The 19303-nt window shown below is 46.9% G+C and overlaps 1 protein-coding gene across 2 annotated transcripts in view; it reads left to right on the top strand.

Annotated features, from left to right (window-relative positions):
* The window catches only part of LOC139563418 (EMILIN-1-A-like), a 94902-nt gene extending 79596 nt beyond the window's left edge, over positions 1-15306 (top strand). Inside the window, exons 3-9 of one of the 2 annotated variants that reach the window (XM_071382071.1) lie at positions 1-139; positions 270-2708; positions 3820-3846; positions 4580-4705; positions 4841-4858; positions 8151-8285; positions 10265-15306. The exon at positions 1-139 is cut by the window's left edge and continues 73 nt beyond it. In XM_071382071.1, coding sequence (XP_071238172.1) covers positions 1-139; positions 270-2708; positions 3820-3846; positions 4580-4705; positions 4841-4858; positions 8151-8285; positions 10265-10587 — 3207 coding nt within the window. In that variant the 3' untranslated portion in view covers positions 10588-15306. The remainder of the gene's footprint in view (positions 140-269; positions 2709-3819; positions 3847-4579; positions 4706-4840; positions 4859-8150; positions 8286-10264) is intronic. The other variant, XM_071382072.1, reaches the window with a different exon arrangement.
* The last annotated feature ends 3997 nt before the right edge of the window (positions 15307-19303 follow it).

The raw sequence follows: 19303 nt of genomic DNA, 5'->3' as shown, positions 1-19303 counted from the left end.
CATGGTTACACCGGAGATGACTGTAGCGAAGGGCCGAGCGGAGGGTCGGGGACCCAGATCGCTACAGCCAGACCCAAACCGTCCCGACCGGGACAGATCGGAACCGACACAGGTCACAGAGGACAGAGTGGAGGAGACGGTGGGTGGATGTTTATGTTCCTGCTCTCCCTCTTCTTCTTCCTCCTCTTCAGTCCTTGTCTTCTCCATGTTTCATGGGAGCTATCATCCTCTTATAATATAAGTATAATAATATTCTGTTTGTGTTCCAGGGCGAGGCGACAGCGACAAGACGCGGCAGCTGGAGGACAAGATCCAGAGCCTAACCAAGGACCTCCAGGACCTGCAGTCCACCCTGAGGGGCATGAACGAACGCTTCCAGGAGGAGATGCGCAAACCGGGCTTCAGTGGGGGTGGCACCAAGGCCCCAGCGGATGCGGCCCAGCCGGAGATTAAGGACACCATCCACAGCATCCAGACCAAACTAGACCAGCTGGACAACCGGACACAGGCTCACGACAAGACCTTGGTCAGCATCAACAACCACCTGGTCAACGGGAATGGCGGCGGTGGGAATGATCTTGGCGGTGGCACTGGCGACTCCTCTGGAGGCACCGGTGGGATTAGCGGCGGGAAGCTCAACACGCTGAAAGAGGAGATCCTGAGGGAGCTGGAGAGAAGGGTGTCTCTGTCCTGCTCCTCCTGCCAGTCGGGGGTGGAGGACCTGCGGAGACAGCAGCAGGAGGACAGGGAGCGGATCCGTGCGCTGGAGAAGCAGCTGAACGCCGTGGATGGACGATATCGCCAGAGCCTGGACGGCCTACGCCGCGAGGTGACACGCTCCCAGGGCTGCTGCGACTCTGTCACCGATCTCAAGTACAGGGTCACAGATGCTGAAAGAAAGATAAGCTCCATATCAGAGAACTACGATGTCATCCAGAACCGCCTGGATAAGGAGCTGGGCAGTGGCGGTGGTAGTAATGGAGGTGGAGGTTTCCCTGAAGGTGGAGGTGGCTTTGGCCCTGGAGGTGGTGGCTTTGGCCCTGGAGGTGGCGGCGGGTTACCCAGGGTGATAGAGGACAGGCTGGACGGTCGTCTAAGGGACATTGAGAGGTGGGTGAACAGCACAATGCAGCACACAGAGGAGACAGAGAAAGACCTGAAGGACTACTTCAACCGTGAGCTGGGCGACCTCCGGACCGTGTTCCTGGACCGTTTCGACGACCAGGGATACCGCATCGGCGACATAGAGCTAGACGTGGGCATTGTAAAGGACCTCGTGTCGGACCACGACAAGAAGCTGACCCGCCTGGAGAACTCCACGGCGCTACTAGACAAGAGTCTGACTGACTGTGGCTGTGGAGGAACAGGAGGAGGAGCTGGAGGAGGAGGAGGAGGAGTTGGAGGAGGTGGAAGAGAAGATGGAGGAGGAAGTAGAGGAACCGGAGGAACAGGGGGAATGGGAGGGAGAGGAGCTGAAGGTGGAGCAGGGGAAGGAGGAAGGGGAGATACAGGAGGAACAGGAACTGAAGGAAGGAGAGATGGAGGAACAGGGGGAACCGGAGAAGGATGGGGAGGAGCTGGAGGGGACAGAGGAAACGATTATGATGGAGACTCTGTGAAGTCTATCACCTGGAGGGTGGTGGCCAATGAGGACGAGATCCGACGCTTTGACACGCGGATCAAGGACCTGTCCGTCTCGGGCGACTCCCTCATGGACAAGGTGCTGGACCTCAGCCACGACATCCGCAAGATCAAAGCCTTGACCGGAGACAACGGCGAGCACTTCAACCGCATCGTCACAGAAGTTGAGACGCTTGGGCGCGGCATGGATGACTGCGACATCTGTGGAAGAGTGGAAGACGAGTTCAAGAAGCTGAAGAACCACACCCTGAACCGCTGGGAGAAGGACATCGACGCCATCCGGAACCGGGTAGATTCCGACCAAAGCTTTTGCTCCCAGGTGTGCTCCACCCTACAGGAAGAGGTGGGGAAACTCCGGGAGGAGGTGGGGAAGTGTAGCGACCAGTGTAAGATCCACATGGAGACCCCAACAACAGGAGGTGGCACTGGAGGACGAGGCCTGGATGAACCTGAGAAGCCCCTGGACGGCCACAGTGTGATCGGAGGCACGTCCAACAACGGCCACCTCAAGTCCCTGCAGGGCGAGCTGTCCGAGGTCATCCTGACCTTTAGCTCCATCAACGACACGCTGAGGGGCCTAGAGCACACAGTGCAGAAACACGGCAGTGTCATCACGGATCTGGGCAACACCAAGGACAAGATCATCTCTGAGCTGGACAAGATACAGCAGGAGGTGACTGAGCACATCGAGCAGAGCCGCGACCGCCTTGACGGGGTGGATCGCGACGTGCGACGCTTCGAGAGCACCCTAGTGGTGGAGGTGGGAGACTGCAAGCGATCTGGCGACGGCCTGGAGAAGAGGCTGTCCAAGATGGAGGGCGTGTGCGGACGGCTGGACGGTGTCTCAGACTCGCTCCAGAGGATCAAGGAGGGGCTGAACAAGCACATGTCGGGCCTGTGGAACTGTGTGAATGGTCTGAACGCCACGGTCATTTCCCATGGAGGGATCATTGAGAGCATCCAGACCACTCAGCTGGACGGGATCCACGGGAAGGTCAAGAACCTCAACTCGTCCGTCAGTCACATCCTCACGGAGTTCCAGAATCTTTCGGAACAGGACCTGACCGGTGAGTGTGTTGACTTGACACTGTATTCCTTTTAGAGAGATGATGGTCTAGACCGGGGCTCTCCAACCCTGTTCCTGGAGAGATACCCTCCTGTAGGTTTAAACCAGGGCTCTCCAACCCTGTTCCTGGAGAGATACACTCCTCTAGGTTTAAACCAGGGCTCTCCAACCCTGTTCCTGGAGAGCTACCCTCCTGTAGGTTTAAACCAGGGCTCTCCAACCCTGTTCCTGGAGAGATACCCTCCTGTAGGTTTAAACCAGGGCTCTCCAACCCTGTTCCTGGAGAGATACCCTCCTCTAGGTTTAAACCAGGGCTCTCCAACCCTGTTCCTGGAGAGATACCTTCCTCTAGGTTTCAACCAGGGCTCTCCAACCCTGTTCCTGGAGAGCTACCCTCCTGTAGGTTTAAACCAGGGCTCTCCAACCCTGTTCCTGGAGAGATACCCTCCTATAGGTTTAAACCAGGGCTCTCCAACCCTGTTCCTGGAGAGATACCCTCCTATAGGTTTAAACCAGGGCTCTCCAACCCTGTTCCTGGAGAGATACCCTCCTGTAGGTTTACACTCCAACCCCAGGTGGAACTAACCTGGTTCAGCTTATCAACCAGCTAGTTATTAGAATCAACCCAGTGGGCACAGACGTCAGTTCAACGTCTGGTTTTGATTTACCTTTGGTTGAGTTGTCATTTAACAGGAATTCAATGTTAAATCAAATAAAACAATTCACGATGTCATTGGATTTAGATAAAAATGTTGGTGAAAAACATGAAATGCCCTTGGGTTGATAACTTTTTTTTATCCAATCAGTTTTCCACATTGATTTTCTTGTTTGAAATTACATGACAACAACATTGATTCAACCAGTTGATTCAACCAGGGCACTTGATTAGGGTTGGAGTGAAAACCTAGCTCTCCAGGAACAGGGTTGGAGAGCCCTGATCTAGATCAGTAACTACAGAAATTAACTAATGCACGGTTTGAAAATATAGAGCATGTTCATTTAGAGAGGATTTACATTGACACAGAGTATTTTCTGAGTTCATGTTGACAATTATATATTTATATTTTTGATTAAACTTATCCTCTCTCTCTCTCACATGTTCTGCTTTGTAGGTGTGCAGTTGGTTAGAGGTTTGAATGGTACAAAACTTTTGGTAAAACTGAACTAAAACCATAATGTGTCTTAAACGCTAGACTAACCTTGTCCTGACTATACTTGACCAGTCTACGAGACAGCACATCCAGTGGGTATAAGGACACAATGAACACTGGTTTAAAGTCTCAAGTAGCACATGTGCACCCAAGTGTCAACAAACAGAACGGTGTCAGCTACAATAAACACAAAGGCCCGTCGAACAACACCAAGAAACAGACTGATGATTACTAAAACATTCATAATCCACTAATGAAAACTAACAGTGTGTCTATTTGTGTAATATGTGAGTCTCACGTTAAATGGTGGCCTGCTATTAGTGTGTCTGTCTGTCATGCAGTCTTTCATAACACACGTCTCAGTGTTCAAATAATCTGATGCTTCTGTGTCTGGAGGGAACAATGAATTATAATTTCGTAATACCTCATTCAATGACATATCTGAATGAGAAAACTCCTCCACTGTATCGTTACAGTGGTTTTGTCTGGAATGGTTTCTATGTTCCTTAACAGGCCGTCTTTGGGTCAACTTTGATTATTTCAGTTAAATATAATGTCAATTATTAAAGTTACTTCAATTATTAAATGCCTTAAATAACTTAAATAAATACGTAATATTTCAATTGTAACGTGTATTGATTATTCAACTATTGAAATGTTAATAAAAAAAAAAGGAATATGATGTTATTAAAATTGTTGTCATTGCCTCCCACCACCCTAGGCCTGCCAGGTCCTCCAGGTCCCTCTGGGGAGAGAGGGTTCCAAGGGCTGCCTGGCGCTGAGGGGCCCCAAGGCAGGGACGGACCCCCGGGCAGGCAGGGAGAGAACGGGCCCAGAGGATCACCAGGTTAACAGGAACCATACAAGCCCTTTATAAATCAGTCTTTATGCCTCAGGAAATGTGTTTTTTATATGTTGATGTTTGACTGAATGGTTTGAGTCAGTCTGACTCGTCTCTTCCTCTCCTTTTTTTTCACTGCAGGCCTCAAAGGTGAACAAGGTATGTTCATGTTTCATTATTTGCATTTGAGTCCGACATGTTAGCAATGTGCTAATGCACTCAACAGTGCTGTGTGCCACATGTCATTACATAACATGAGTATTGCTGATGGTCATTAAAAGTCAGGGTGAATGGAGTTCTGTGTGAGTGTGTGTGAGGATCACTGTATAGGTAAGAGGTAAGCATTGGGCCAATGAGAACATGAATCCTCAGAGGCAGCCAGGAAATGTGCACATAGTGCTTCCTGGGTCAGCTTGAGTGTTACATATGGTGATTGTGAGATACATAGTGTGGCTATAAGTGTGTGTGTGCATGTGTCTGTGTGTCTATCTGTGTGTGGTGTGCATATCTGTGTGTGTCCCTTTTTTGTCCCGTCTGTGTGTGTGTTTTCATGTGAAGCTAGAGTTGTTGATCCCTTTTTGTTTTACATAACCGCTCTGTAACATTCCCATCATGAAGGCAACTGCATCTGAAATATACTGAACAAAAATGCTGTATAAACACAACATGTGAAGTGTTGGTCCCATGTTTCATGAGATGAAATAAAAGATCCCCGATATTTTGCATACACACAAAACGTATTTCTCTCAAATTTTGTCAACAAATTTGATTAGATCCATGTTAGTGAGCATTTCTCCTGTGCCAAGATAATCCAACCACCTGAGATATGTGGCATATCAAGAAGCTGATTAAACAGCATGATCATTACACAGGTGCACCTTGTGCTGGGGATAACGATGGCCACTGGCATTCACAGATGAATCCCGGTTTCAACTGTACCGGGCAGATGGCAGACAGCGTGTATGGAGTTGTGTGGGCGAGAGGCTTGCTAATGTCAACGTTGTGAGCAGAGTGGCGGTGGGGTTATGGTATGGGCAGGCATAAGCTACAGATAACGAACACTACTGCATTTTATTGATGGCAATTTGAATGCACAGAGATACCGTGACGATATCCTGATGCCCATTGTCATGTCATTCATCTGCCGCCATCACCTCATGTTTCAGCGTAATATATGGACGCATGTCGCAAGGATCTGTACACAATTCCTGGAAGCAGAATATGTCCCAGTTCTTCCATGACCTGCATACTCACCAGACATGTCACCCATTGAGCACGTTTGGGATGCTCTGGATCGATGTGTACGACATCGTGTTCCGTTCTCTCAAATATACAGCATCTTCGCACAGCTATTAAAGAGGAGTTTGAAAACATTCCACGGGCCACAATCAACAGCTTGATCAACTCGATGCGAAAGAGATGTGTCGCGCTGCATGAGGCAAATGGTGGTCACACCAGATACTGACTAGTTTTCTGATCCACTGCTTTTTAAGGTATCTTGTCACCAACAGATGCATATCTGTATTCCTAGTCATGTGAAATCCATAGATTAGGGCCTAATGAATTTATATTAATTGACTGATTTCCTTAGAGGAACTGTAACTCCGTGAAATCTTCGAAATTGTTGCATATTACGTTAATATTTTTATTCGGTGTAGATTAGAGGGCTGTAACCGTCTTGAACAAAAGACTCTCTTGCTATGTTCCTTACACGTTGTTTACTTTGCCATGTTGTCTGTATTGAACCAGGAAAATGGATTTCCTCATGTCAGAACAATGAAATATCATATATACAGTGGGGAGAACAAGTATTTGATACACTGACAATTTTGCAGGTTTTCCTACTTACAAAGCATGTAGAGGTCTGTAATTTTTATCATAGGTACACTTCAACTGTGAGAGAAGGAATCTAAAACAAAAATCCAGAAAATCACATTGTATGATTTTTAAGTAATTAATTTGCATTTTATTGCATGACATAAGTATTTGATACATCAGAAAAGCAGAACTGAATATTTGGTACAGAAACCTTAGTTTGCAATTACAGAGATCATACGTTTCCTGTAGTTCTTGACCAGGTTTGCACACACTGCAGCAGGGATTTTGGCCCACTCCTTCATACAGACCTTCTCCAGATCCTTCAGGTTTCGGGGCTGTCGCTGGGCAATACGGACTTTCGGCTCCTTCCAAAGATTTTCTATTGGGTTCAGGTCTGGAGACTGGCTAGGCCACTCCAGGACCTTGAGATGCTTCTTACGGAGCCACTCCTTAGTTGCCCTGGCTGTGTGTTTCGGGTTGTTGTCATGCTGGAAGACCCAGCCACGACCCATCTTCAATGCTCTTACTGAGGGAAGGAGGTTGTTGGTCAAGATCTCGCGATACATGGCCCCATCCATCCTCCCCTCAATACGGTGCAGTCGTCCTGTCCCCTTTGCAGAAAAGCATCCCCAAAGAATGATGTTTCCACCTCCATGCTTCACGGTTGGGATGGTGTTCTTGGGGTTGTACTCATCCTTCTATTCCTCCAAACACGGCGAGTGGAGTTTAGAGCAAAAAGCTCTATTTTTGTCTCATCAGACCACATGACCTTCTCCCATTCCTCCTCTGGATCATCCAGATGGTCATTGGCAAACTTCAGACGGGCCTGGACATGCGCTGGCTTGAGCAGGGGGACCTTGCGTGCGCTGCAGGATTTTAATCCATGACGGCGTAGTGTGTTACTAATGGTTTTCTTTGAGACTGTGGTCCCAGCTCTCTTCAGGTCATTGACCAGGTCCTGCTGTGTAGTTCTGGGCTGATCCCTCACATTCCTCATGATCATTGATGCCCCACGAGGTGAGATCTTGCATGGAGCCCCAGACCGAGGGTGATTGACCGTCATCTTGAACTTCTTCCATTTTCTAATAATTGTGCCAACAGTTGTTGCCTTCTCACCAAGCTGCTTGGCTATTGTCCTGTAGCCCATCCCAGCCTTGTACAGGTCTACAATTTATCCCTGATGTCCTTACACAGCTCTCTGGTCTTGGCCATTGTGGAGAGGTTGGAGTCTGTTTGATTGAGTGTGTGGACAGGTGTCTTTTATACAGGTAACGAGTTCAAACAGGTGCAGTTAATACAGGTAATGAGTGGAGAACAGGAGGGCTTCTTAAAGAAAAACTAACAGGTCTGTGAGAGCCGGAATTCTTACTGGTTGGTAGGTGATCAAATACTTACGTCATGCAATAAAATGCAAATTAATTACTTAAAAATCATACAATGTGATTTTCTGGATTTTTGTTTTAGATTCCGTCTCTCACAGTTGAAGTGTACCTATGATAAAAATGACAGACCTCTACATGCTTTGTAAGTAGGAAAACCTGCAAAATCGGCAGTGTATCAAATACTTGTTCTCCCCACTGTAGTTGATAATAACCATGCTCTCTCTGAGATGTTGTTGTAATTTTGCCCTCAGGTATGCCAGGTGCCGACGCCATTTTGCCCAAGCTGTCCTTTTCTGCCGCTCTCACCTACCCCATGCTTAGTGCTGGCACCATCGTCTTCGATAAGATCTTTGTCAACGAGGGAGAGTTCTATGACCCGCGGACTGGTACTGAATAGATAGGACTTGTTTTGTTTTCGGGTTGAATAAGTATTCACGAACATGATCAGTGCATACTACTGATACCAACGTGTACTGGGAAGAGACACACACACAGGCACAGACACACGCATACACACACACATGATAACATACGCACTATCCACACACATACACATGGATTTTGTGTTGTAGATATGTGGTAATAGAGTAGTGGCCTGAGGGAACACACTTAATGTGTTGTGAAATCTGTTGTGTAATGTAATGTTTTTAGTTGTACATAACTGCCTTAATTTTGCTGGACCCCAGGAAGAGTAACTGCTGCCTTGGCAGGAACTAATGGGGATCCATAATAAACCCCAGGAAGAGTAGCTGCTGCCTTGGCAGGAACTAATAGGAATGCATAATAAACCCCAGGAAGAGTAGCTGCTGCCTTGGCAGGAACTAATAGGAATGCATAATAAACCCCAGGAAGAGTAGCTGCTGCCTTGGCAGGAACTAATGGCGATCCATAATAAACCCCAGGAAGAGTAGCTGCTGCCTTGTCAGGAACTAATGGGGATCCATAATAAACCCCAGGAAGAGTAGCTGCTGCCTTGGCAGGAACTAATAGGAATGCATAATAAACCCCAGGAAGAGTAGCTGCTGCCTTGGCAGGAACTAATGGCGATCCATAATAAACCCCAGGAAGAGTAGCTGCTGCCTTGGCAGGAACTAATGGCGATCCATAATAAACCCCAGGAAGAGTAGCTGCTGTGTCACGATCGTCTTTAGGAGAGAGATATGACCAAGGCGCAGCGTGTGGAAAGTACATCTTCTTTATTTAAGAAAGAAGACGAAAACGAAACGAACACTATACAAACTAAACAAAACAACAAAACAGACGACCGTGAAGCTATTCAAACATAAGTGCTGACACTAAACACTTAGACATAGACAATTACCCACAAATACATGATGCCTATGGCCACCTTAAATATGGCTCCCAATCAGAGACAAATGAAAAACATCTGTCTCTGATTGAGAACCACTCAGGCAACCATAGACATAACTAGACACATACACTCAACCATAGACTTCCCTAGAAACATTCACTCAACACAAACCCATACACTCTAACAAATCCCCCTAGACACTACAACCACCCAAGACAAGACAAAAACACAAACATACCCCATGTCACACCCTGACCTAACTAAAATAATAAAGAAAACAAAGAATACTAAGGCCAGGGCGTGACATGCTGCCTTGGCAGGAACTAATGGCGATCCATAATAAACCCCAGGAAGAATAGCTGTTGCCTTGGCAGGAACTAATAGGAATGCATAATAATCCCCAGGAAGAGTAGCTGCTGCCTTGGCAGGAACTAATAGGAATGCATAATAAACCCCAGGAAGAGTAGCTGCTGCCTTGGCAGGAACTAATGGCGATCCATAATAAACCCCAGGAAGAGTAGCTGCTGCCTTGGCAGGAACTAATGGCGATCCATAATAAACCCCAGGAAGAATAGCTGTTGCCTTGGCAGGAACTAATAGGAATGCATAATAAACCCCAGGAAGAGTAGCTGCTGCCTTGGCAGGAACTAATAGGAATGCATAATAAACCCCAGGAAGAGTAACTGCTGCCTTGGCAGGAACTAATGGGGATCCATAATAAACCCCAGGAAGAGTAGCTGCTGCCTTGGCAGGAACTATTAGGAATGCATTATAAACCCCAGGAAGAGTAGCTGCTGCCTTGGCAGGAACTAATGGGGAGCCATAATAAATACAAATACAAATACTGTGAGTTCAATCTACATGTGAAGGGTATTTATAATCCCAGAGTACATCAGTTAGTTACATCATTGTTTTAGTTAATGTACAATGAGCCAACTGTCAAACCAAGCCATAAACCTAAACAGGCAACTGTTTGCTATATTGCTGTGTACAACATCAGTGAGTATGCTAAGCTAATGCTAACCTCACTATCTCTGTCTCTGTGTTGCCCAGGCATCTTCACGGCGCCCGTTGATGGCCGCTACTTCTTCAGCGCAATCCTGACTGGCCACAAGAACGAGAAGATTGAGGCGGTGCTGTCCAAGTCCAACTACGGCATGGCCCGTGTGGACTCCGGGGGATACCAGCCAGAGGGACTGGAGAACAAGCCGGTAGCCGAGGCCAAGGTCACCCCCGGCTCCCTGGCCGTGTTCAACATCATCCTGCCCCTCCAGGCAGGAGACACAGTCTGCATTGACCTGGTCATGGGCAAGCTGGCCCACTCTGTAGAACCTCTCACCATCTTCAGTGGAATGCTGCTGTATGAACAGATGTAAGCCAAAAACCCCCTAGGTTGTCCAACTGGAACATAAGAGAGGGAGAGGAAGGAAGAAACGGAAGAAGGACGAGGAAAGAAGAAAGTTAGAGAAGAGAGGGGTTGGGGTTGGTCCCCATTCTGGACGGTTTAGACTCACAGTTTGAATTGACCACCGCTTTTCAAAGCAAAACGACAGGGTCCAGAGATGGAATTACTTTATATCAACTCGGGAAACACGGGAACGAACGACAACTTGGAGACGACTACAACGACGGAAAAGTGTTGTGTTTCTCCCTCTGTATGTCATTCCTGGCCCTCTGATGTTGTGAGACCTGATGAACTGCTTGAACAAACACAGGATGTACTATAAACTAAGTAGCAGACTGAGAGACTTCACCCTTCATTCTTTTTTTACCTAGCTTGTCCAGTATTTGGAGAAGTGTTTTTCACACCAAATTTGTTGCTACTACTGCAGGATTTTTCTATGGTTATTCTTATTACTATGTCCCTGTTTCTATATTACTCACTCCAGGCATGGGGCTCAGCGTACTGTAGTCCTCACTGCGCAGCTGCCGACCATAATGTCTGCTTGACGTCCCACCTTTGCTGCAAAGTGTTTCCCTGCCAAAGAACCAGACCCACTGTCAAGGTCTGAGGTTAACCGGAAGTTGGGAATAGGGGAGAGAACCAGGAATGAGAAATTCCTTGCTTGATTTTCTATAGCTGATTTCTATGGTGATGAATTCACGTTTTGTGATTTTAATGTTATCGTGCACCTTTTTGCCTCCTTGTCTCTCTCTTCTGTAATGCCTTTGGCCTGGTGATCCAAAGCTTGGCCTTGTTGACGATATTGCTAGAGCTTAAGTCTGTTATACTGGTGGTTCCCAAGGCCTTTTATGTGCCGTCTGTGACCTAGCTAAATGTGTTGTCCGTGACCTAGCTAAATGTGCCGTCTGTGACCTAGCTAAATGTGTTGTCCGTGACCTAGCTAAATGTGTTGTCTGTGACCTAGCTAAATGTGTTGTCCGTGACCTAGCTAAATGTGTTGTCTGTGACCGAGCTAGATGTGCCGTCCGTGACCTAGCTAAATGTGTTGTCCATGACCTAGCTAAATGTGCCGTCCGTGACCTAGCTAAATGTGTTGTCCATGACCTAGCTAAATGTGTTGTCCGTGACCTAATTAAATGTGTTGTCCGTGACCTAGCTAAATGTGCCGTCCGTGACCTAGCTAAATGTGTTGTCCATGACCTAGCTAAATCTGCCGTCCGTGACCTAGCTAAATGTGCCGTCCATGACCTAAAGCCTTCAGATATGTCTTGCCATGCTCCAGATGAATGAAAACATTTTCGTACCCCAGACCCAGCCTTAACCACAACCAAGTAGGAATTTGCCTCAACCAAACAGAGGGAAACTCTGCCTTATACCCCAGTACAGAAGGAAGCCCTGCCATATACCCCAGTACAGAAGGAAACCCTGCCTTATACCCCAGTGCAGAAGGAAACTCTGCCCTATACCCCAGTACAGAAGGAAACTCTGCCCTATACCCCAGTACAGAAGGAAACTCTGCCCTATACCCCAGTACAGAAGGAAACTCTGTCCTATACCCCAGTACAGAAGGAAACTCTGCCCTATACCCCAGTACAGAAGGAAATCCTGCCTTATACCCCAGTACAGAAGGAAACTCTGCCCTATACCCCAGTACAGAAGGAAGCCCTGCCTAATACCCCAGTACAGAAGGAAGCCCTGCCTTATACCCCAGTACAGAAGGAAGCCCTGCCTTATACCCCAGTACAGAAGGAAGCCCTGCCTTATACCTCAGTACAGAATGAAGCCCTGCCTTATACCCCAGTACAGAAGGAAGCCCTGCCTTATACCCCAGTACAGAAGGAAGCCCTGCCTTATACCTCAGTACAGAAGGACCACATGGCCTACAGATCCTTTATTACATCATTAGAGGGAATCAGATGATGTGACTCAACAATCTTCAACCTAACACAGAGTCACACCCCAAAGTGTGAGAAAGTCAGTCTGAAAGCCTCGGTGACCAGTCAGGAGGGAGTATCACCCCCCCCCCCCCCACCACCCCGAACCCAAACCCCCCGTTTCCCCCTTAGGCACACGATGTGTTGAACGGCTGCCAAGGGCCACACGGTGTGAGCGGATCATAAACAGAGCGATGTGCTCTCTCTCTGAGGCCCCGATGGACGTCATTAATCGAGGCACAGTGAAGTGTTTACACAGGACGATAAATAAGGAGCTCTCTCTGACAGCAGGGGATGATTACTTGGTCATGTCTGTCGGCTCCCCAATGGTCCAGTGATACAGAGGACTAGGTTCTCTAATGGCCCAGTGATACAGAGGACTAGGTCCTCTAATGGCCCAGTGATACAGAGGACTAGGTCCTCTAATGGCCCAGTGATACAGAGGACTAGGTCCTCTAATGGCCCAGTGATACAGACCGGTGCAGATGCAAGAATGAGGATTTTTCAGACCAGGGCAGATGCAACAATGAGGCGCTTTCAGACCAGGGCAGATGCAACAATGAGGCACTTTCAGAGCGGGGCAGATGCAACAATGAGGCGCTTTCAGAGTGGGGTAGATGCAACAATGAGGCGCTTTCAGACCAGGGCAGATGCAACAATGAGGCGCTTTCAGACCAGGGCAGATGCAACAATGAGGCGCTTTCAGACCAGGGCAGATGCAACAATGAGGCGCTTTCAGAGTGGGGCAGATGCAACAATGAGGCGCTTTCAGAACAGGGCAGAGAAAATAAAAATAAGAAAAGCAGGTTTAATTGTAACAGAAACATGATGTCAGTCAACTAATTTCTTTAGTAAAAAGACAGGTGCTCCTGATAACGCCGCCATCGTCATCAAGGATGTTGGAATTATTTTGGGATGAATGTGCAAAAGTAACCAACTTTTTAAAGTGATTTGTTTGACAATCAGATGAAAACATCATGACTGGTTGTGGTCATGGTACATTAAAATAACATTTTTACAGTTAAATGACATGTCTTTACTATAAAACCCATAGGAGGGGGGATGGTGGGGAAGCTCAGACTGACCTCTGCCTGGGTCCTCCAAATCACTAAGTCCGCCCCTGTACAGAGGAATAGTTACAGGCCCTCTAATGGCCTATGTGATACTCCGCACCTAGTGTTTTCCCAACACAGTCCTGTGTCCCAACACAGTCCTTTCACATATTTGATCTATTCCAACACTAGCGCACCAGAACAGGACCAGGATGGTATTATCCAGTGCTGCATTAGACTATGTGTTATTTACTAGGAAATTGATTCAGTTTACAGATCAGCAAATGGATACCAACATATTTGACAGAGAGGTACACCATTGCAATCAAATACATGGAGTTATATTCAAATTATATCACTATTTGAAGACGCTGCATTTAGTTGAGAAGCTGCTATCTTGCTACTCTGTGCCTTTGAGTATTTCTCCACTTGGTCCTATCTGACCTCTCTGTTTGTTATTGCTAATGGAATTCCAAAGGTTTACTCAATCTATGAAGTCACCAACAACGGGTCATTCCACATGCCAACCAAAGCAATGCTATGTACTAAAGGTCCAGTTCCTCTTTGTTTTTTTGCAGCTCCTCCTCCCTACAGTCTAACCTTTTCCCTTGAATGTGTGATTTGGCGACACGTGTAGCTCAATTAAAGTTATTTAATTTTACAGCCATGTTCTCTAAGTAGGAGTTTTTTTTCGATTAATTCTCTGCTCGGAGGGTTAGGACTCTAATCTACCTGCTCAGAGGGTTTGGACTCTAATCTACCTGCTCAGAGGGTTAGGACTCTAATCTAGCTGCTCAGAGGGTTAGGACTCTAATCTAACTGCTCAGAGGGTTAGGACTCTAATCCAGCTGCTCAGAGGGTTTGGACTCTAATCTAGCTGCTCAGAGGGTTAGGACTCTAATCTACCTGCTCAGAGGGTTAGGACTCTAATCTAGCTGCTCAGAGGGTTAGGACTCTAATCTAGCTGCTCAGAGGGTTAGGACTCTAATCTACCTGCTCAGAGGGTTTGGACTCTAATCCAGCTGCTCAGAGGGTTAGGACTCTAATCCAGCTGCTCAGAGGGTTAGAACTCTAATCTACCTGCTCAGAGGGTTTGGACTCTAATCCAGCTGCTCAGAGGGTTAGGACTCTAATCTACCTGCTCAGAGGGTTTGGACTCTAATCCAGCTGCTCAGACGGTTAGGACTCTAATCCAGCTGCTCAGAGGGTTAGGACTCTAATCTAGCTGCTCAGCGGGTTTGGACTCTAATCCAGCTGCTCAGAGGGTTAGGACTCTAATCCAGCTGCTCAGAGGGTTAGAACTCTAATCTACCTGCTCAGAGGGTTTGGACTCTAATCCAGCTGCTCAGATGGTTTGGACTCTAATCCAGCTGCTCAGAGGGTTAGGACTCTAGTCTACCTGCTCAGAGGGTTAGGACTCTAATCTAGCTGCTCAGAGGGTTAGGACTCTAATCTACCTGCTCAGAGGGTTTGGACTCTAATCCAGCTGCTCAGAGGGTTAGGACTCTAATCTAGCGGGAAAGGAGATTGTGATGATGTCATGTTTTGAGATATCATCTGTCAGAGCAGTATGTAGTTTGAGCAGACTTCCCGGGTTCAGTGCTCTTGTGTGATTGCTTAAATGTATATAGGCAGTGATCCAAATCCTGTGATTTATTAATAAATACAGTATATTGTATGGAATCAAGTATTTCCATAAGTGGACCACTATTCCTGTTGATTTACTGAAACCATTTGGAACTTTAGTCAAAGAATATATAAATGGTTTGATTCATTTTTTATTCCTGCACATTAATAAACATGACATTTTGCTTCCCCCCTCGACCCGTGCTGTAAAGGCTGGGAAAGTGTTGAGCCACGTCATTTTTTTTCCAGTCTGCAAGCCAAAAAGAGAAAGGCATGCTGGGAGATCTGCCTGTGAGTTCATGGAAAGAATAACATGTCACATCTGTCCATCAACGGAGACGTAGAGATCTCATTTTTTGGGACGAACAAAGTCCCATTTTCCCATTTAGTTACTCCTGAGCTGAGCTGGGATGGGACTTTAACAGCCCTGGTCATCTAAACCAGGCTTTCCCAACACTCTCCTCGCCCCCCCCCCCCCCCCCCCACCCACCCCCCCCCCACCCACCCCCCCCCCCCCACAGTCAACTAATCATTAAGCCTTTGACTAATCAAATCAGGTGTTCCAGTAAAAAAAAAGAACTTCTGAGGGGGCTGGAGGAGAGGGTTATGGGTAGGGTAACCCCGGTCTAGACATCCAGGGGGCTGGAGGAGAGGGTTATGGGTAGGGTAACCCCGGTCTAGACATCCAGGGGGCTGGAGGAGAGGGTTATGGGTAGGGTAACCCCGGTCTAGACATCCAGGGGGCTGGAGGAGAGGGTTATGGGTAGGGTAACCCTGGTCTAGACGTCCAGGGGGCTGGAGGAGAGGGTTATGGGTAGGGTCTAGAGAGATCTCCACAAAACACAATCATTCCCCCTATAAGTTTCTTCTTCATTAGATTTCCACTGTCCTTCGTCTGTGGAATGAACCCAGATCCTGCCCTCTGAAGCCTGGTGCTCAGATGCCGGATTATCTCCTCTGGTTGGAATGGGAGAATCTGAATGGGCCTTAGAGTGGACACTATGTAATGATGTACATGAAGTGTGACTGTGTTCTGCCCTGGGTGTGTGAGTGTGGGAGTGGGCAGGGGAGTTTAGGGCTGGAATCTGTACACACCAGCTGTGTGTGGCCGGGACAGGGTGGGGTTACTGACATATTTCCTGTTTATCTTTCATTTTTACACACACACCCACAAACACACAGTTTTGTATTGCTGTACTTGTGGGGACAAAATTATTGATTCCCATCCAAAATCCTATTTTCCCCTAACCCTAAATCTAACCTTAACCTAACCATTACCCTAAACCTAACCTTTACCCCTAACCCTAAATCTAAAACTATACCTAACCCTAAACTTAAACCCTAACCCTTAACTTAAACCCTAAACTTAAACCCTCAACTTAAACCCTAACCCTAATTGTAGCCCTAACCCTAAACCTAACCCTTAAAACAGCATTTTTCCTCGTGGGGACAGGCAAAATGTCCCCACTTGTCCAAATGTTCCAAACATTGGTGACTTTGAATTCTGTAAAGTGAGTGAAATAATTATTGTTGTCTATCAAAACTGGCAAGCCACCTGGGTCTGACAGCTTGGATGGAAAATTACTGAGGATGATAGAGGACAATATTGCCACTCCTATTTGCTATCTCATCAATCTAAGCCTACAGGAAAGCGTGTGCCCTCAGGCCTGGAGGGAATCAAAGTCATTCCGCTACCCAAGGATAGCAAATCACCCTTTACTGGCACAAATACCTGACCAATCAGCCTGTTACCAATCCTTAGTAAACTTTTGGATAAAATGGTGTTTGACCAGATACAATGCTATTTCACAGTACACAAATTAACAACAGGTTTTCAGCACGCTTATAGGGAAGGGCATTGGACATGTATGACACAATCAAAAGACTAATGATTGGCTGAGAGAAATTGATGACATTTATCGATTATAACCTGCTGCTGGAAAAACGTACGTGTTATGGCTTTGCACCCTCTGCTTTATTGTGGATTGAGAGTTTCCTGTCTAACAGAACACAGAGGGTGTTCTTTATTAGGAGCCTCTTCAACATAATCCAAGTAGAGTCAGGCATTTCCCCAGGGCAGCTGTCTAACTTTACTAATGGCCTTCCACTGGCACGGAGTAAAGTCTGTGTGTCTATGGACGCTGATGACTCAACACTATACACATTAGCTACCACAGCAAGATAAATCACTGCAACACTTAACAAAGAGCTGCAGTCAGTTTCAGAATGGGTGGCAAGAAATAAGTTAGTCCTGAATATTTCAAAAACTAAAAGCATAGTATTTGGGAAACATCATTCACTAAACCCTGAACCTCAACTAAATCTTGTAATGAAATGTGGAAATTGAGCACGTTGAGGAGACTAAACTATGCCAGCAGCATACCACCCTGCATACCACTGTTGGCTTGCTTCTGAAGCTAAGCAGGGTTGGTCCTGGTCAGTCCCTGGATGGGAGACCAGATGCTGCTGGAAGTGGTGTTGGAGGGCCAGTAGGAGGCACTCTTTCCTCTGGTCTAAAAAATATCCCAATGCCCCAGGGCAGTGATTGGGGACACTGCCCTGTGTAGGGTGCCGTCTTTCGGATGGGACGTTAAACGGGTGTCCTGACTCTCTGAGGTCATTAAAGATCCCATGGCACTTATCGTAAGAGTAGGGGTGTTAACCCCGGTGTCCTGGCTAAATTCCCAATCTGGCCCTCAAACCATCATGGTCACCTAATAATCCCCAGTTTATAATTGGCTCATTCATCCCCCTCCTCTCCCCTGTAACTATTCCCCAGGTCATTGCTGCAAATGAGAATGTGTTCTCAGTCAACTTACCTGGTAAAATAACGGTAAAAAATAAATAAAAACTGCTTTGTGTAACCCTGGATTGGAAACTGTCACGGTCAAAACATATTGATGCAACAGTAGTTAAAATGGAGGAGAGGTCTGTCCGTAATAAAGCGCTGCTCTGCCTTCTTAACATCAACAAGGCAGGTCTTAGATTTGTTGCACATGGACTACTGTCCAGTTATGTGGTCAGATGCCACAAAGAGGGACTTGGGAAAATTACAACTGGCCCAGAACAGGGCAGCATGGCTGGCCCTTAAATGTACATGAAGAGATAACATGAGTAATATCCATGTCAACACTATATGCACTTCCTCACTACTTGTATTTGTGAGACATATTAACATGTTGAATGCACTGAGCTGTCTGTTTAAACTACTGGCACACAGCTTGGACACCCATACATACCCCACAATAAATGCCACAAGAGATCTCTTCACAGTCCCCAAGTCCAGAACAGACTATGGGAGGTGCACAGTACTACATAGAGCCATGACTACATGGAACTATCATCCACGTTAAGTAACAGATGCAAGCAGGAAAATCAGATTTAAAAACAGATACAAATACAGCTTATGGAACAGCGGGGACTCTGAAGAGACACAGGCACACCCACATGATAAAATCTGCACCATACACACACGTGCACATGGATTTTGTGTTGAATATATGTGGTTGTAGAGTAGCGACCTGAAAACACACATTTAATGTGTTGTGAAATTTAATGTTTTTAGTTGTATTTAACTGCCTTCATTTTCCTGGACCCCAGGAGGAGTAATTGCTGCGTTGGCAGGAACTAATGGGGATCCATAATAAACCCCAGGAAGAGTAGCTGCTGCCTTGGCAGGAACTAATGGGGATCCATAATAAACCCCAGGAGGAGTAGCTGCTGCCTTGGCAGGAACTAATGGGGATCCATAATAAACCCCAGGAAGAGTAGCTGCTGCCTTGGCAGGAACTAATGGGGATCCATAATAAACCCCAGGAAGAGTAGCTGCTGCCTTGACAGGAACTAATCAGGATCCATAATAAACCCCAGGAAGAGTAGCTGCTGCCTTGGCAGGAACTAATGGGGATCCATAATAAACCCCAGGAAGAGTAGCTGCTGCCTTGGCAGGAACTAATGGGGATCCATAATAAACCCCAGGAAGAGTAGCTGCTGCCTTGACAGGAACTAATCAGGATCCATAATAAACCCCAGGAAGAGTAGCTGCTGCCTTGGCAGGAACTAATGGGGATCCATA

This window comes from Salvelinus alpinus, chromosome 34, assembly GCF_045679555.1.
Source record: "Salvelinus alpinus chromosome 34, SLU_Salpinus.1, whole genome shotgun sequence".
Classification (NCBI taxonomy): domain Eukaryota; kingdom Metazoa; phylum Chordata; class Actinopteri; order Salmoniformes; family Salmonidae; genus Salvelinus; species Salvelinus alpinus.
Note: the sequence above shows the minus strand (reverse complement) of the source record. Positions and strands in the feature narration are given on the sequence as shown.